Raw genomic sequence first — 13,891 nt, forward strand, 5'->3', positions numbered from 1 at the left:
TAGACCTCAATGGAACCCCAAGGGTTTGGTTAAAACTCTGGAGGATTACACCACAAAAATAAGAATAAAACAGGGACTTAAAACTCAACTTGGAATCATCTCATCCCTAGCTGCCTGCAACAGTGAAAAATAAACCTCTGAAAGATAATAGCATTCGGAGACTGAGTATTTCTCCAATTTTTTTTAACAATGTCAATCACTCAGTAAAGAAATACTCAAGAAGTCCAGAAGGCACAATGTGACCAAAAACTGAGAGAAATAAAGTAAAATGGAAACAAATCCATAGGATATTCAGATATTAAAAGTTATCAGACACAGACTTTAAAATAACTAAAATGAATACATTTAAGGAATTAAATGATAAGATTTCCACAGAGAATTAGAAACTAAAAAAAAAAAAGGAATTGGAAATTTTAAGCTGAAAAATGAAACAGGTGATATCAAATACTTACCAGATTAGGTGTACAGTGAATTAGACATAGCTGAAGAGAAAAAGTTTCTGCTAAAATTTTTATTGGGATTGTACTGAATCTGTGAATCACATGAAAAGAACTGACATTTAACAACACTGAGCCCTCAAATCTATGAATGACATCTGTTTATTTAGGTTTTCTCACAGTAATGTTTTATAGAATTCAGTATATAGGTCTTGCATAGCTTTATCAAATTTATACCTAAGTATGTCATATTTTTTGATGCTAATATAAATAGTATTGATTTTTCATTTCAATTTATTGTTAGTATATATAAACACAATTGGTTTTTGTATATTGACCATGTATACAGTAATCTTGTTACTCATGTATTTTTAGAATTTCTATGTATTCCATAGGTTTTCTGTAGAGCCCAATGTCATGTGTGAAGAGATGTTACTTCTCCCTTTATAATTTTTCTTCTTCTTGCCTAATTGTTTTAGTCAGAAACTCCAACACAATGTTTAAAAGAAGAGGATTGTGGGCATCCTTGCTTTGTCTCTGATCTTAGAGAAAAGCATTTAGCCTTTCACCATTAAGTACGAAGTTAGCTGCAAGTTTTTAAGATGCCCTTTATCAAGCTGAGGAAGTTCTATTTTATTTTAAGAGTTTTTGTTGGAAATGAATGTTGGGTTTTGTCAAATGCCCTTTTTGCATTTATTGAGGTGATAATGATTTTCTATTCTCTATTAGTCTATTAATAGAGTAAATTACATTATTTTTCTAATGTTAGCCCAAATTTTCATTCACATAAACTTCACTAGGTCATATATTATCCTTCTGACATAATGCTAAATTCAGACTGCTAAATTTCATTTACAACATTTGTAACTGTGTTAACTATTGGCTTGCCGTTTCTTGTGATTTGGGGATCAGAGGAATGCTAGCCTCAAAGGAGTGGGGAATTATCCCCTCTTCCAATTCCTGGGCTTATCTGTTGAGAATTGGATATTTTCCTCTTTACATAGTTTTAAGAGTTCACCAGCATAAATTTGGCATTTTCTGTCAGAAATACCTATAAAATCCATAGTGATATCATTTATCTCCCTCCTTTTCATCAGTCTAAGATTTATCAATTTTGTTGATCTCAGAGAGTTAGCTTTCAGTTTCACTTTCTCAATGGATTTTATTTCCTATTGCATTGATTTCTTCTCTACTCCTCTTCCCTTTCATTTGCTTGAGTTTCACTTGCTATTATTTTTGTAGCTTAACGTGGAAGCTGAAGTCCTTGATTTGAATCCTTTCCTTTTCTAATATAGACATTCAATGATATAAATTTTCCTGTAAGTACTGCTTTAGCTGAATCCCATAAATTTTGATTATGTTTTCATTTGCATTAAGTTCAATATACTTTTTTTTTATACTTAAGCCATTTATCTTTATATTTAAAGATTTCATGGATTCAATATATAGTTGGACTAAAAAACTCAATCTGATCAGGATAACTGACAATTTACACTTAATGCAATTACTGATATTGCTGTTTGAATCTAACATCTTACTGTTTTATTTTCTATTTGGCCCATTCATTGCTTCTTTTCTTCCCTTCCTTCGTTTGGATTGTTTTTATGACTACATTTTCTCATTTTTGTTGGTTTATTAGTTCTGACTTTTCTTTTTATGGTTGCTTTAGGGTTTACACTATACATTCTTAATTTATCAGTCTTCTTTTGAGTGACACTGTACTATCTCACAGTTAGTGTTAAGGACCTTGGAGCGCAGACTATACTTACTCTTCCCTCCTGTTCTTGATCCTGTTCTTAAACATTTCACTTTACATGTTAACCACACAACATCCTGTCACTGTTTTTGCCTTAAATCATTAATTAGCCTTTAAGGATAATTTAAAATGAAAAAAAGTCACATTTGTTCACACGTTTACCATTTTTGGTCCTCTATTACTTTTACTCTGCATAGAACTAAGTTTCCAACTGGTACCATTTTCCTTCTGACTAAAAGTATTCTTTAACATTTCCTGTAGAGCCAAGTCTGCTTCTGATGAATTCTTTCGGCATTTTGAGGTCTGAAACAGTTTTTACTTCATTTTCATTATTGAAAGATATTTTCCCAGGTAGAGAATTTAAAGTTGAGTCTTGTTCTTTCAGTAATTTAAAGATGCTAACTTCATTCTGGCATTCATATCTTTGTTCCTCTGTGTCTCTTAACTTTAGCAGCCTTAAGAATTTTCCTTTGCCACAAGCTTTAAGGAATTTGATTCTGATGGGTTTTGGTATAGTTTTATTTCTTATACTTGGGTGAGTTTCTGGATTCTCATTTGTTTCCCTCTCTCAGTGAACATTGTTCTGTGCTGCCTAATATCTGATATTTAAAGACTACCTCATATATTTTGTGTTTAAAATTTTTCAAATGGGTAAATCCAATCCCTATTATTCCATTTTGACCAGAGGCATAAGTTCAATTTCACATTTCCCATTTTTATCATATAAAAATTTTATTTGTTTGTACTTATCTTTTAAATTCCATGATAAAAATGTTTTATCTATACACATAAAGTTACTAAAATTGTTCTATTTATCCCACCTCTTTTAATACACATTATGTGCATTTATAGAAAATAGCAATAGGAAAATATTAGTGGATTTAATTATAACATGTAAGCAAAACACACTTTTATGTTTTCTAAACCTATTTGATAATGATATAGAAGGAAACTTGTTACAAATCATAATGCTTTCAATAATCTTTCAGGAAAGAAAGATCATATTAGCACCCCTTTATACTTCAACACAAACGTATTCTCTGAGCCACACTGGGAAAAAGTAATATTTCTGTTTTTATTTCTTGAAGTAATTATTAGTATGTTTACACTTATTAAATATATCCTTAAAATTTCCATCGCTTGGAAAAACCATGAAATTAGTAAGCTAGCTAGAATTCTTTATTATTTTAGTAAATATTTATCTCAGAAGTCCAAATTGGGCAGGCGTGCTGTGTACAAGGTGCACAGCTTACCTCTCTGGGAGAAGAGAAGAGGCTGTAAGAAGGTTAGCCAGCCTGCAGCCCCCCGTCTTCGGTGACTAACACTGCAGATCAGGGCAGGCAGATGGATACATCCACCGCTCGCAAAGAGGGGCCAATTCTTTTGACAACCTTTTTAATTTTACGGTAAGGTCAATAATAAAAAAAAATTACACACAGCACACAAAGAATTAGAGAAAGTTAATGATATAAACCACAAAACAAAATAATCTACACTTCTCATTTGGAAGGGAAGGAAATAGGACTAATACTGTAATACTTAGCATCTAATATAACATTTTCACTGATTATAGGTTGAATCATGTTGTTTGAAACTTTACAGAATAACTTTGCATGTTATTAATTCATGAGATAATCGGTAGATACGCAGCGCTGAGGCTTATAAACAAACCCCTAAATATTTTCATAAGTAAAGTAAAATTAACTAAAAAGTACCAAACAGGAGTAGAAATTTGTCAGAAGTACAAAACACTAACATAGGTGCAAATAGATATATAATGTAATCTGTGTAATTCAAAATTCCCAGAATTTTCTTATGAAATGTACAAGTAATAAATAATAGTCACACTTGACTTTATCAAGTTAACAAAATAATTACTAACCAACATTGTATTTTACTAGTCAATTGCTTAGCAACACCAATTGCCATTTTAAAATTTTCACCATAAAAATAGAAGGCATATCAAAACTCTTTAACCTTCAAACATCCAAAAAAATTTGGAAGGCAACTGTCAATCAATCAAAAATATTATCTGTTAAAAAAAGGTGATTAAAAAACATACAACCCATTTTTTTTTTGCACAATTTTCTTTTCTTATGAAAAAGGGCACTTAGTGTGTAGCTAAAGCTTTCAGAAAATAAAGATACTGTTGACTTTCCTATTAGACAGATGACATGTAGTTTTTAATATAAAAATATAAATATTTTTGACAGAAGATGAAATAGTGGTTGGTGTAAAGTCCCATCACCATTTTACTTGAAAAAAACCTTTTTTTCCTGAAGGCCATAAAAACAATACTGATTCCATGCAGTTGTGTTGCCAGAAGCTTCCCTAATTACAAACATTAAGGTATCCACTGAACTTTCAAAAGTGGGCCCGCAGTCTTTTGTTTTCTTCCCGCAGTCTTTCAATTTCAGCCACTAAACCTTCATTCACTGAGTATCTTTCCAGCAAAGAGTGCATTTCATTCTAGAAAAGGGGAAAAATGCTTTTTGAATCATTGGTATTTCATTTATTTGGCAAGCTGTTTTACATACTTTCAGCTATCATTTCTGTCATGTTCAATTAACTAGCTAAATGATATTTCTTGTACTTACTTACTTACCTTACTACTTTGTTAATATAAATGAAAGATCATTGGTGAAAGTTAAATATTTGGAAGGTTTATATTTGTACATGTGGGAAGCTTTTAGTTTATTCAAATAAATAAATAAATAGCTGTGGAAAAGTGGGAAGCTTTTAGATTGTTTAAATAAATAAATAAATAAATAAATAAATAAATAAATAAATAGCTGTGGAAAAGTAGCCTTAACTATTATAGGTTAAAGAGTGACCAGTTAAAGTCTATTTTACTCATTAAATTTTTTAAATTTCTCTTTGTTTATTCTAACAACTAGATATAATAAAGTAAAAATATATCACCCTTTAATGGACATTTTTTAGACCCAAAACTCTACACTTATTTAAAATATGTCATACATACCAATTGCATGTGAAACTGTTTAATCATCTCCACTTGTAAATTCACAATGTCCCTATGGCATGCTTCTCTAGGGAAGAATGTAAAATACTTGTTAAAATTATAATGGTTTTGCCAATTCTAGATTGTTCAGGAAACTGGCTAGCATTTTCTCCTTGTTTCAATGATTGGATGTTAGAAATAAAATTAATAATACTAATTCATCTAAGTTTATTTATTATGTACTAGGCACTGTTTCTTGTGCTTCATTTTATTTTTATATTTGTGAGAGAGAGAAAGAGTGAGCATGTGAGCAGAAAGAGAGAGTGAGGGAGGGAGCAAGAGGGAGAGGGAGAGAGGGAGAGAGAATCTTAAGCAGACTCCACGCTCAGCACAGAGCCCGACATGGGGCTCAATCCCACAGCCCTGGGATCATGGCCTGAGCCAAAATCAAGAGTGATGCTCAACTGACTGAGCCACCCAAGCGCCCCTGTTTCTTGTGTCTTAAATGGAAGAACTCATTTAATCTTTACAGTTAGATGAAATTATTACTTCCATTTTACCAATGAAGGAACTGAGTCACAGAGCAGTTAAAACTTATCCAATCTGGGGCGCCTGGGTGGTTTAGTCCCTTAAGTGTCCACCTTCAGCTCAGGTCATGATCTCACCGTGACTCATGGGATCAAGCCCTGTGCTGACAGCTCAGAGCCTGGAGTCTGTTTTCTGATTCTGTCTCCCTCTCTCTCTGCCCCTCCCCTACTCATACTCTGTCTCTCTCTCAAAAATGAATAAATGTTAAAAAAAAAATTTTTTTTTTTAAACTTACCCAATCAAACCACCAGTAAGTGGTGGAACTAGTATATAAACCCAGGCCATCTACCTCCAGAACTCTCATTGTACTACATTCCTTAATATAGAAATAACCATTAAAGACAGACAGAGGTTTATATTACAATGAAATACAAACAGATAATTTACTAGGTTATAATGTTTTAACTATTATCAATGTTTAGCTATTAAAAAATATTTCCAGTAGAATAAAAAAAGGTTATTTGGGCGATTATAATAGTTTACCCAATAAAATGCAATTAATTCAGGCTTACAAAAAAATACATGAAAATTATGAAGTAGAATAATAAAAGGATCATTCAGTCACCTGCTGCACAACTTATGAGCTAGAACGTTACCAAAATCAGAGAAGCTTCCCGTATCCTCCTCTCTGATTCCATCACCTAACTTAGGAGAAGCCCAAGAAAGAAGTCACTTCTCTGATGAATTTTGTTTAAGCAAAGAATCAGTTTTTAAAAACAACAACAACAAAAACATCTGTACAACAGAGAATACACAGTCAATATATTTTCATTGAGTTTGGTTTGGAGTATTACAAAAATACCACATCCTACACAGTCCTAAGTAGTGTACATTTAAAAAATAACCCAATACTATGTTTTCAACATTCATATTCTATATATCTATGATTCACTGATTTCTATTGATGTATACATTCTCCTGTCAATTGATGTTCAGACTGTTTTCAAGATTTTACTGTTATAATATTGTTATAAGCTATCATGTATGTCTCTCTCAATCCACATGTGCCAATTTCTGTAGATCCAACAGTAGATAGGCTGAGTTAAAGGTTATGATCAGACCTACACTTGTGCAGTGTTACAAAATAAGGCAAATTATTTTCTGAAGTGGTGATACCCGTGGACATGCTCATCATCCATGTGAGAGAATTCGTCTTGCTCTCCATCCACATCAAGACTTGGTCTCTTCAGACTCTGCCCAACAGTCTCCCTTCTAATGGGTGTGCAATAGTGTCCCACTGCATTCTCAGTTCTCTGACTGATCATAGGACTCACATCTCACCTTGTGTTCACAGACCACTCCTCCTCCATGAAATGCTTGTCCAGGTCTTCTAATCTTGCTTTTCTATCGAGTGTCTTTTTTTTCTTCTTTATTTCTAAGAGTTCTTAACATAGCCTGATTCTTTGTTGGTTAGATGAGTACTGAAGATAGATTTTTGTCCTGTCACTTTGTTAATGGTGTCTTGTGATGGACAGTTATAATGTTCTCTAGTTACTGACCTATTAACAGAATCAAATTTACCAATCTATTTTCACAAGTAGTGTAGCCTCTTATGTTTTGATAGCTTCCCTGCCTTGAAGTCATATATAAACTGTCTTACAAGGCCTAATATTTTACTCTTTAAACTTTTACTCTGGGTGAAATTGATTCATTTTAATAGCCAGGAATAGGGACCAATACTTTTCTTTTGCCATATATTGCATTTCTATGTATGAACAGGTTTGTTTTTTTTTTCTGGTCTATGTGATTTCTTTTGGGCAATTTGTCCACCCTGTGCTAATGCTACACTATTTTAATTATAGCTTAATAATTAAGCTTATCATCTGACAAACAAAGTCCCCTTCAACCTTGTTCTTCTCTAGAGTGTCTTGGTTATTCCTGGATCTTTCTTCTTTCACATAAACTTTGAAATCATCTTATCATTGTCTTCCAAAATACCCAGCTGGAGTGAAATTTTACTCAATCTATAGACTAATTTAGAAGAACTGATATCTTTGTAATATCTTTCCACTTATTTAAATGTTAATGCTTTCTAATAAATTTTTAAATGTTTTTCTACAAACATTTTTACCCTCTTTGGTTAGATTTATTCTTAAGTACTTACTTTTTTTGTTACAACTATACATTTTTAAAATTCTCTCTGCTTTCAATTATGACAAAGGCTGTGTCATCACATCAGAGAACCACAAAGGTTGCCAGGATTTGAGGAGCCGTGGTCTTATAGGGAGGGAAGTCTAAAAGGGAAGGCCTACCTTCACCTCTGCCTCTCCCTCTGGGGGACGCGCTGATACTCCCATGTGGGAAAAGAAGCTGTGAGAGCAGTGGCCTGGAACTTGAGAGAGTCTCACTGGGTAGAAGTGTGCTAGGCTGGGGACGGCCAGGACAGCCAAGGTTTTAAGGTCCCAGAGCCTGGAAAGGGGTATCTGCAGAGAAGTAAACCTAGAACTGCACTCTCCCATCACGACACCTATTGACCCGTAAGCTCTGTCTGTCCTGGGTTAGATGGCAGGAAATCAAACACAAAAGTAGCAGCTAGAGGAGAGGAATATTTTGGTGACCTTGTGATGCTGGGAAAATGGATGCTAAAGTGCAGGACCCACCAGGGTAAAAAGGCCGCGTGAATACCTCAGACGTTCAGCTGACATCCTAGAAGGGCACAGACTAAGCAGTAGGAATAAAGGCAAACCAGAAATACACTAGCCCCAAGAAACCTGAAAGCCAGCAGGAAATTGAACAAAGTGATCTTCTCGCAGGAAGAAACTTAAATCTCCTAAAAAGACAATAAAGATAGAGCCACAGACTTCAGCTTAGGATGTAACCTCTCCAACTCTGGTGAGGAGGACAAGCCAGAAAAACTATCATATCATACATGCTTAAATTCAACTTGAGAGTGCAAAGAACTCTAAATGCACCCAACTCCAGAAAATGAGAGACCCGCGATCGTTTTCATCCTCCCACGTTGCAGTGGGGAGGGAGACAGCTGCCGTTGACAGGGCAAGGAGAGCAAGCTGAAATCTGTATAGATTTCTGGAGGCAAGTGAGGACTGGCTCAGCAGTTCAGAATCCCAAGCAGTCCTAGACACAAAGTCCCCATTCATGCATCAACTTTGCACAGGGCTTCCGTAAACCAGTAGGGGCAGAGCCGAGGGACAAAGATGCATAAGGTCTGTGAAGACTAAGGGGGGCAACAAGTGAGAGTAAGCCCTCTAGGCCCCTGCGGAGAAGGCAGCCTCCACAGCTGACGCTGAACAGCTGACAGAAGCCCGCCACACCTCGCCCCCCTGTCCCTCCCCGGTAAGGTGTGCTGCACAAGACTTGCTGAAGTCAGAGCAGGTGAATTTACAGAAATCCTCTGAGCCACTCCAGGCGCTCACGGAGTCCCAAGCCAAAGCTGCCTATCGTTGACGGAGGGGCAGGAGAGTGGAGAGGCCCCACCTCACCCCTACTCTCCAGGTGCAGGCAAGCAAGACAGGCTGAAAGCTGAAGGCAGGGCAGTGCCATCTTGCTCAGTCTGCGCCAGCGTAAGAGCTTTCTCCCTTTCCAGCACTGCTTTACTCACATTATATTCAAGTCAGCTGTACTGAGACAACTCTGCTGTTCTGCCACATACTCATATTCCTGAAAATCCTCATATTCTTCAAAATTGTGTATTGAAAATGACATGACCAGATTTTTTAAAACATAGTGTTTGTGTGTGTGTACACATACGAAGGAGAAATACTGCATGATTCCACTTATACGAGATCCCTAAGATAGTCAAATTCATGGAAGTAAAGAACAAAATTGTGGATATCAGAGGCTGGGAAGAAAGGGAAACAGGAAGTTTCCAAATGTAAATATAAAAAGTCAGTTATACAAAATGGGTAACTTCTAGAGATCTGCTATACAACATTGTGCCTATAGTTAGCAATACTGTATTATACAGCTAAATTTAAGTTTATTTATTTATTTTTGAGAGAGAGAGAGGGAGAGAGAGAGAGAGAGAGGCAGGCAGGCAGAGGAGGGACAGAGAGACACGGGGGGAGAGAGAGAATCCCAAGCAGGATCTGCACTGTTGCAGAGCCTGAGGCGGAGTGTGAACTCATGAACCGTGAGATCATGATCTGAGCCCGTCAGACGCTTAACCGACTGAGCCACTCAGGCGCCTCTGTACATCTGAAATTTATTAACAGAGTAAATCTCATTGCAGTGTTATTACCACAATAAAACTAAAACAAAGAAAAAAAGAAAGGGAAAGAAGAAAAAAGTAACAGGACTTAAGGAAAAAGGATTGGAGCAGATTACTCAAAATGTTTTCAACCATGTAAAAACAATTAAACCCCAGTAAAAATACTAGCAGAGTTTAAATACTGAATAATTAAAGACTTTACCTTAAAAAATAGTCATTGCTGCTTGATAAAAGGGGTAAGGAAAAAAATAAAGGATTGGAGCTGTCAAACAAGGAGGCGAGAATAATATACCCGAAGATGGGGAATCTCGCAAAGTCAGTCCTTCCTAACACAGAGCACACAGCCATACCAGGTTAAGAGGAAGAGTATAGGAAGAGACAGGCACTGACGGGTGGTTTGCTGCCTTCAGCTGGGTTCATATACTTGGTTTTGGTAGCCTTTAAGCGAACCAACAAAATTTCCCCATCATATTGTCATCACTGTCCTATTTACCAATCACAAATGAATTAATTGACATTAAAGAAACACACATCATAATGGGACACACTGTACCTACCCCCATTAAGCTATAAGGTCTTTGTGGCCAGATCATTCTTTTTGTATCCTTAGTATCCAGTACAGATTCTAGGCACATTGTAAATGTCAAAAATGATGATTTTCCTTTAAAAATTTATGTGTTAACATTTAAAAATATTTTTTCAAAACATTTTAACATGAAAAAGAAACATGCACCACTAAAAACTATATATCATCTCTAATATTCTTGTTCAAGATATTCCAAATCAGAGCTAAAACACTAACTACAGGTCAGAAACAGGGGCAAATACCACAAAAGAGTCTAATAATTCAAAATAGCTTCTGATATATATTGTAATGACAGGTAAAAGGGACTAACATCATAGAACACATTCTATAGTGTTCAAAATTCAAAGGATGAGAAGACAACAACAGATCCATGCAAAATAAATTTTAATTCACTCTTATATTCTGATGCATTGTTTGAAAATATTCAGGGGGTACGTGGGGTGCCTCAGTCAGTCAAGCCTCTGATTCTTGATTTCCGCTCAGGTCATGATCTCACAGTTTGTGGGTTCGAGCCCCATATGAGACTGCTTAGAATTCTCTTGCTCCATCTCTCTCTATCCCTCCCCTATGCATGTACTCTCTTTCTCTCTCTCTCTCAAAAGTAAATAAAGCTAGAAAAAAATTCAGAATTCCTTCAAAAAATTCTTTCTCTTATTAGTACACATAGCATACTTAACAGGTAATCTATAAATACTGCAAGAATACCATCTGACCTTACCAGAATCTGTCCACATTTTTTAATGTATGTTTAATTTTGAGAGAGAGAGAGAGAGAGAGAGAGACGTGAGTACACACGTGTGCAAATAGGGGAGGGGCAGAAGGAGAGGGAGACAGAGGATCTGAAGGGCATTCTGTGGTGACAGCAGAGAGCCCGATGCGGGGCTCAAACTCATGAACCATGAGATCATGACCTGAGGTGAAGTCAATGCTTAGCCAACTGAACCACCCAGGAGCTCCTGTCCACATTTTGAAGATAAAAAAAAATCCATGATGGCAGCTTGCCTGCTAGACTGCCTTGCCAAGTCATCTAATAATTGCCGTAGGCAAATATGCCTTTTCCTGGCTGATAGTCAATAAATTCAGTGCAGCAAGATCAACAAAACTCATCATGTTTTCTATGGTTTTATGGACCCTAAAACCTGGGCAGAAGTAGCAACCACCAATATTACTTATGATTTTGGTTTTATACCTAATAAAAAAGCCAGTTAATATCTAGATAGAAAGAGCAATTTCTCAATTACTACCTGAAATCATCCAATGTCTCCTGTATCATATTTTGAATAAACCGGATTTGAACAGATGTCAATGGTGCATTTGGCCGATTATTTCCAATGGTATCAGCTATTTTTTCTGACAGTGAACTGGCAACTCCAGCAGTGACAGAGGATGCTATCTTTGGATCTAAAATAAAAAATGGAGAAAATGTTAATAGTCATCTTAAACTAAGAGATATCAAACATTTGTAAATAAAATTTGGCATGAGATGACTGGAAAAACAGGTAAAGAACAGTGTTCCTGTGACATTTAGAAAAACTCACTGTCTGGAATACAAATCTTAGAAACTTTCTATGACATTATTTCTAATAGTCATTTATCTATCTATATAAACTGCCAACTGTCTAATATAAGAACATATGACAGAGGGATTAATCTTGAAGAATCTCAAAACCATTTCCTCTTACAAAAGATGAATGTGACATGCTGCACCACAAACTAGATAAACCAGGTCTATTAAACATAAACAGAAGGAATATAGGAGTAAAGTACTGCTACAAGCAAAGCCCCAGAGTTTACGCTAATACAATCCATCCACAAAAACTTTAAAGTGAAATATATCTATAAAAGAGTTTCTTCCGTACAAAGAGTTGTTTTCTATAGATAACTCTTATAAATAAAATGAATATCCCATTAAATGTGATCAAGTTTTTAGGTTCTATGGCATCAACCCTACATAAGGCTTTAAGATGGAGGGAGACAAAAAGACAATTTCAGGTAGTTAATGACTCATTTCCAAAGGTCCTACGTTATATTCTTATTTGTATTGTATTAGATCAAGACCCTCACATATTAGATTGAAAATAAAATTCACAGCAAAGAAGTATCAAATCAGCGTCACTGAGTTTAACCATACATATATATGTCACTGTCCTTTACTAAGAGTCACTGTAGAGAAGTGTTGTAAATTTTACATTCCTTTACCTTTCTTAGCCTATGATCACTCTATTTATTTATCCTTTTCAAGTTGAATAGTGGGAGTTTTCAACTCCACACTTTCAAACCTCAGGGAGTTTTAGGTACTTACTTGGAGCTGAGGTTCCATTGACTGGGGGTTCATATATTAACGGGGCTTCGATTTCTTTCTCTGCCTTTTCAAATTTCTCAGGACTTCTTGTTTGGTTAGATGGTGGAGAGGTATTCAGATTTCCAGTTTCAGCACCAGGGATCAACTTTGCAAACTTCACATTTAAAATAAAAAATTCATATATAAATTTTGGTTTTACCCTTATTATACATGTAATTTGTACCTACTTTTCTTTTTCCTTGTAGGTAGGGTCAGGAAAATGAAGAATAAGAGGGATACAGAAGGAGAAAAAAACCTGCTAAAACTAGTGGCAAAATAAATTCAGTCCTCTAATCAAACACAATAAACAATTTCAATGAGAACATGATAGAGAAAAGATCACTTACTCTGCTACTGAGTATCTTTAAAATGGTAATCACCAGCAAACAAACAAACAACAACAAAAGAAACCAGACTCTCACATAGTAACTAGTCAGAAATATCTCAAAAATAAGTCAAAAGACATTTTTGTACTTCAATGTATTTTCAGTATCATTCTAAAAACTCAATATGAAAATAAACAGACATATTACAGAAGAGACTCAGCCTTCCTGGTAATATTTGATCATTTTAAGCTCTTCTAAATAGCAAATTAACTTCTATTTTGGATACTGTATTATAGCAGAAGGTAATGAGGATATATTAGTTTCTTAGCACTATCCCTTTGCTCGAAGACTTAGGGTAAATGACTTGACCACCAACTGGGGCTTTCTGTGGCAACGGAAATACATTCTAAAAACCTCAGGTATAGGGGTGCCTGGATGGCTCAGTGGGTTAAGCGTCCGGCTTCAGCTCAGGTCATGATCTCACGGTTCCTGGGTTCGAGCCCCGCATCGGGCTCTGTGCTGACAGCTAGCTCAGAGCGTGGAGCCTGTTTCAGATTCTGTGTCTCCCTCCCTCTCTGACCCTCCCCTGCTCACACTGTCTCTCTCTGTCTCTCAAAATTAAATAAAAACCATTAAAAAAAATTAAAAAAAAAAAAACCTCAGGTATAAACTATTCTTAGTCAAGTATTTTGTCTTGGAAAAAAACAGTGTAAGTCTACGTCTGCTG

General features: G+C 35.6%; 1 protein-coding gene across 3 annotated transcripts in view; it reads right to left on the reverse strand.

Annotated features, from left to right (window-relative positions):
- Positions 1 to 581: 581 nt before the first annotated feature.
- Positions 582 to 13,891, reverse strand: part of NEDD1 (NEDD1 gamma-tubulin ring complex targeting factor) — a 53,267-nt gene continuing 39,957 nt past the window's right edge. For all 3 annotated transcript variants that reach the window (XM_029954777.1, XM_029954775.1, XM_029954776.1), the window contains exons 12-15: positions 12,800 to 12,953; positions 11,742 to 11,898; positions 5,177 to 5,243; positions 582 to 4,662 (exon numbers count right to left, since the gene is read on the reverse strand). In XM_029954777.1, the coding sequence (XP_029810637.1) occupies positions 4,558 to 4,662; positions 5,177 to 5,243; positions 11,742 to 11,898; positions 12,800 to 12,953 (483 nt within the window). In that variant the 3' untranslated portion in view covers positions 582 to 4,557. The remainder of the gene's footprint in view (positions 4,663 to 5,176; positions 5,244 to 11,741; positions 11,899 to 12,799; positions 12,954 to 13,891) is intronic.

This window comes from Suricata suricatta, chromosome 10, assembly GCF_006229205.1.
Source record: "Suricata suricatta isolate VVHF042 chromosome 10, meerkat_22Aug2017_6uvM2_HiC, whole genome shotgun sequence".
Lineage (NCBI taxonomy): Eukaryota > Metazoa > Chordata > Mammalia > Carnivora > Herpestidae > Suricata > Suricata suricatta.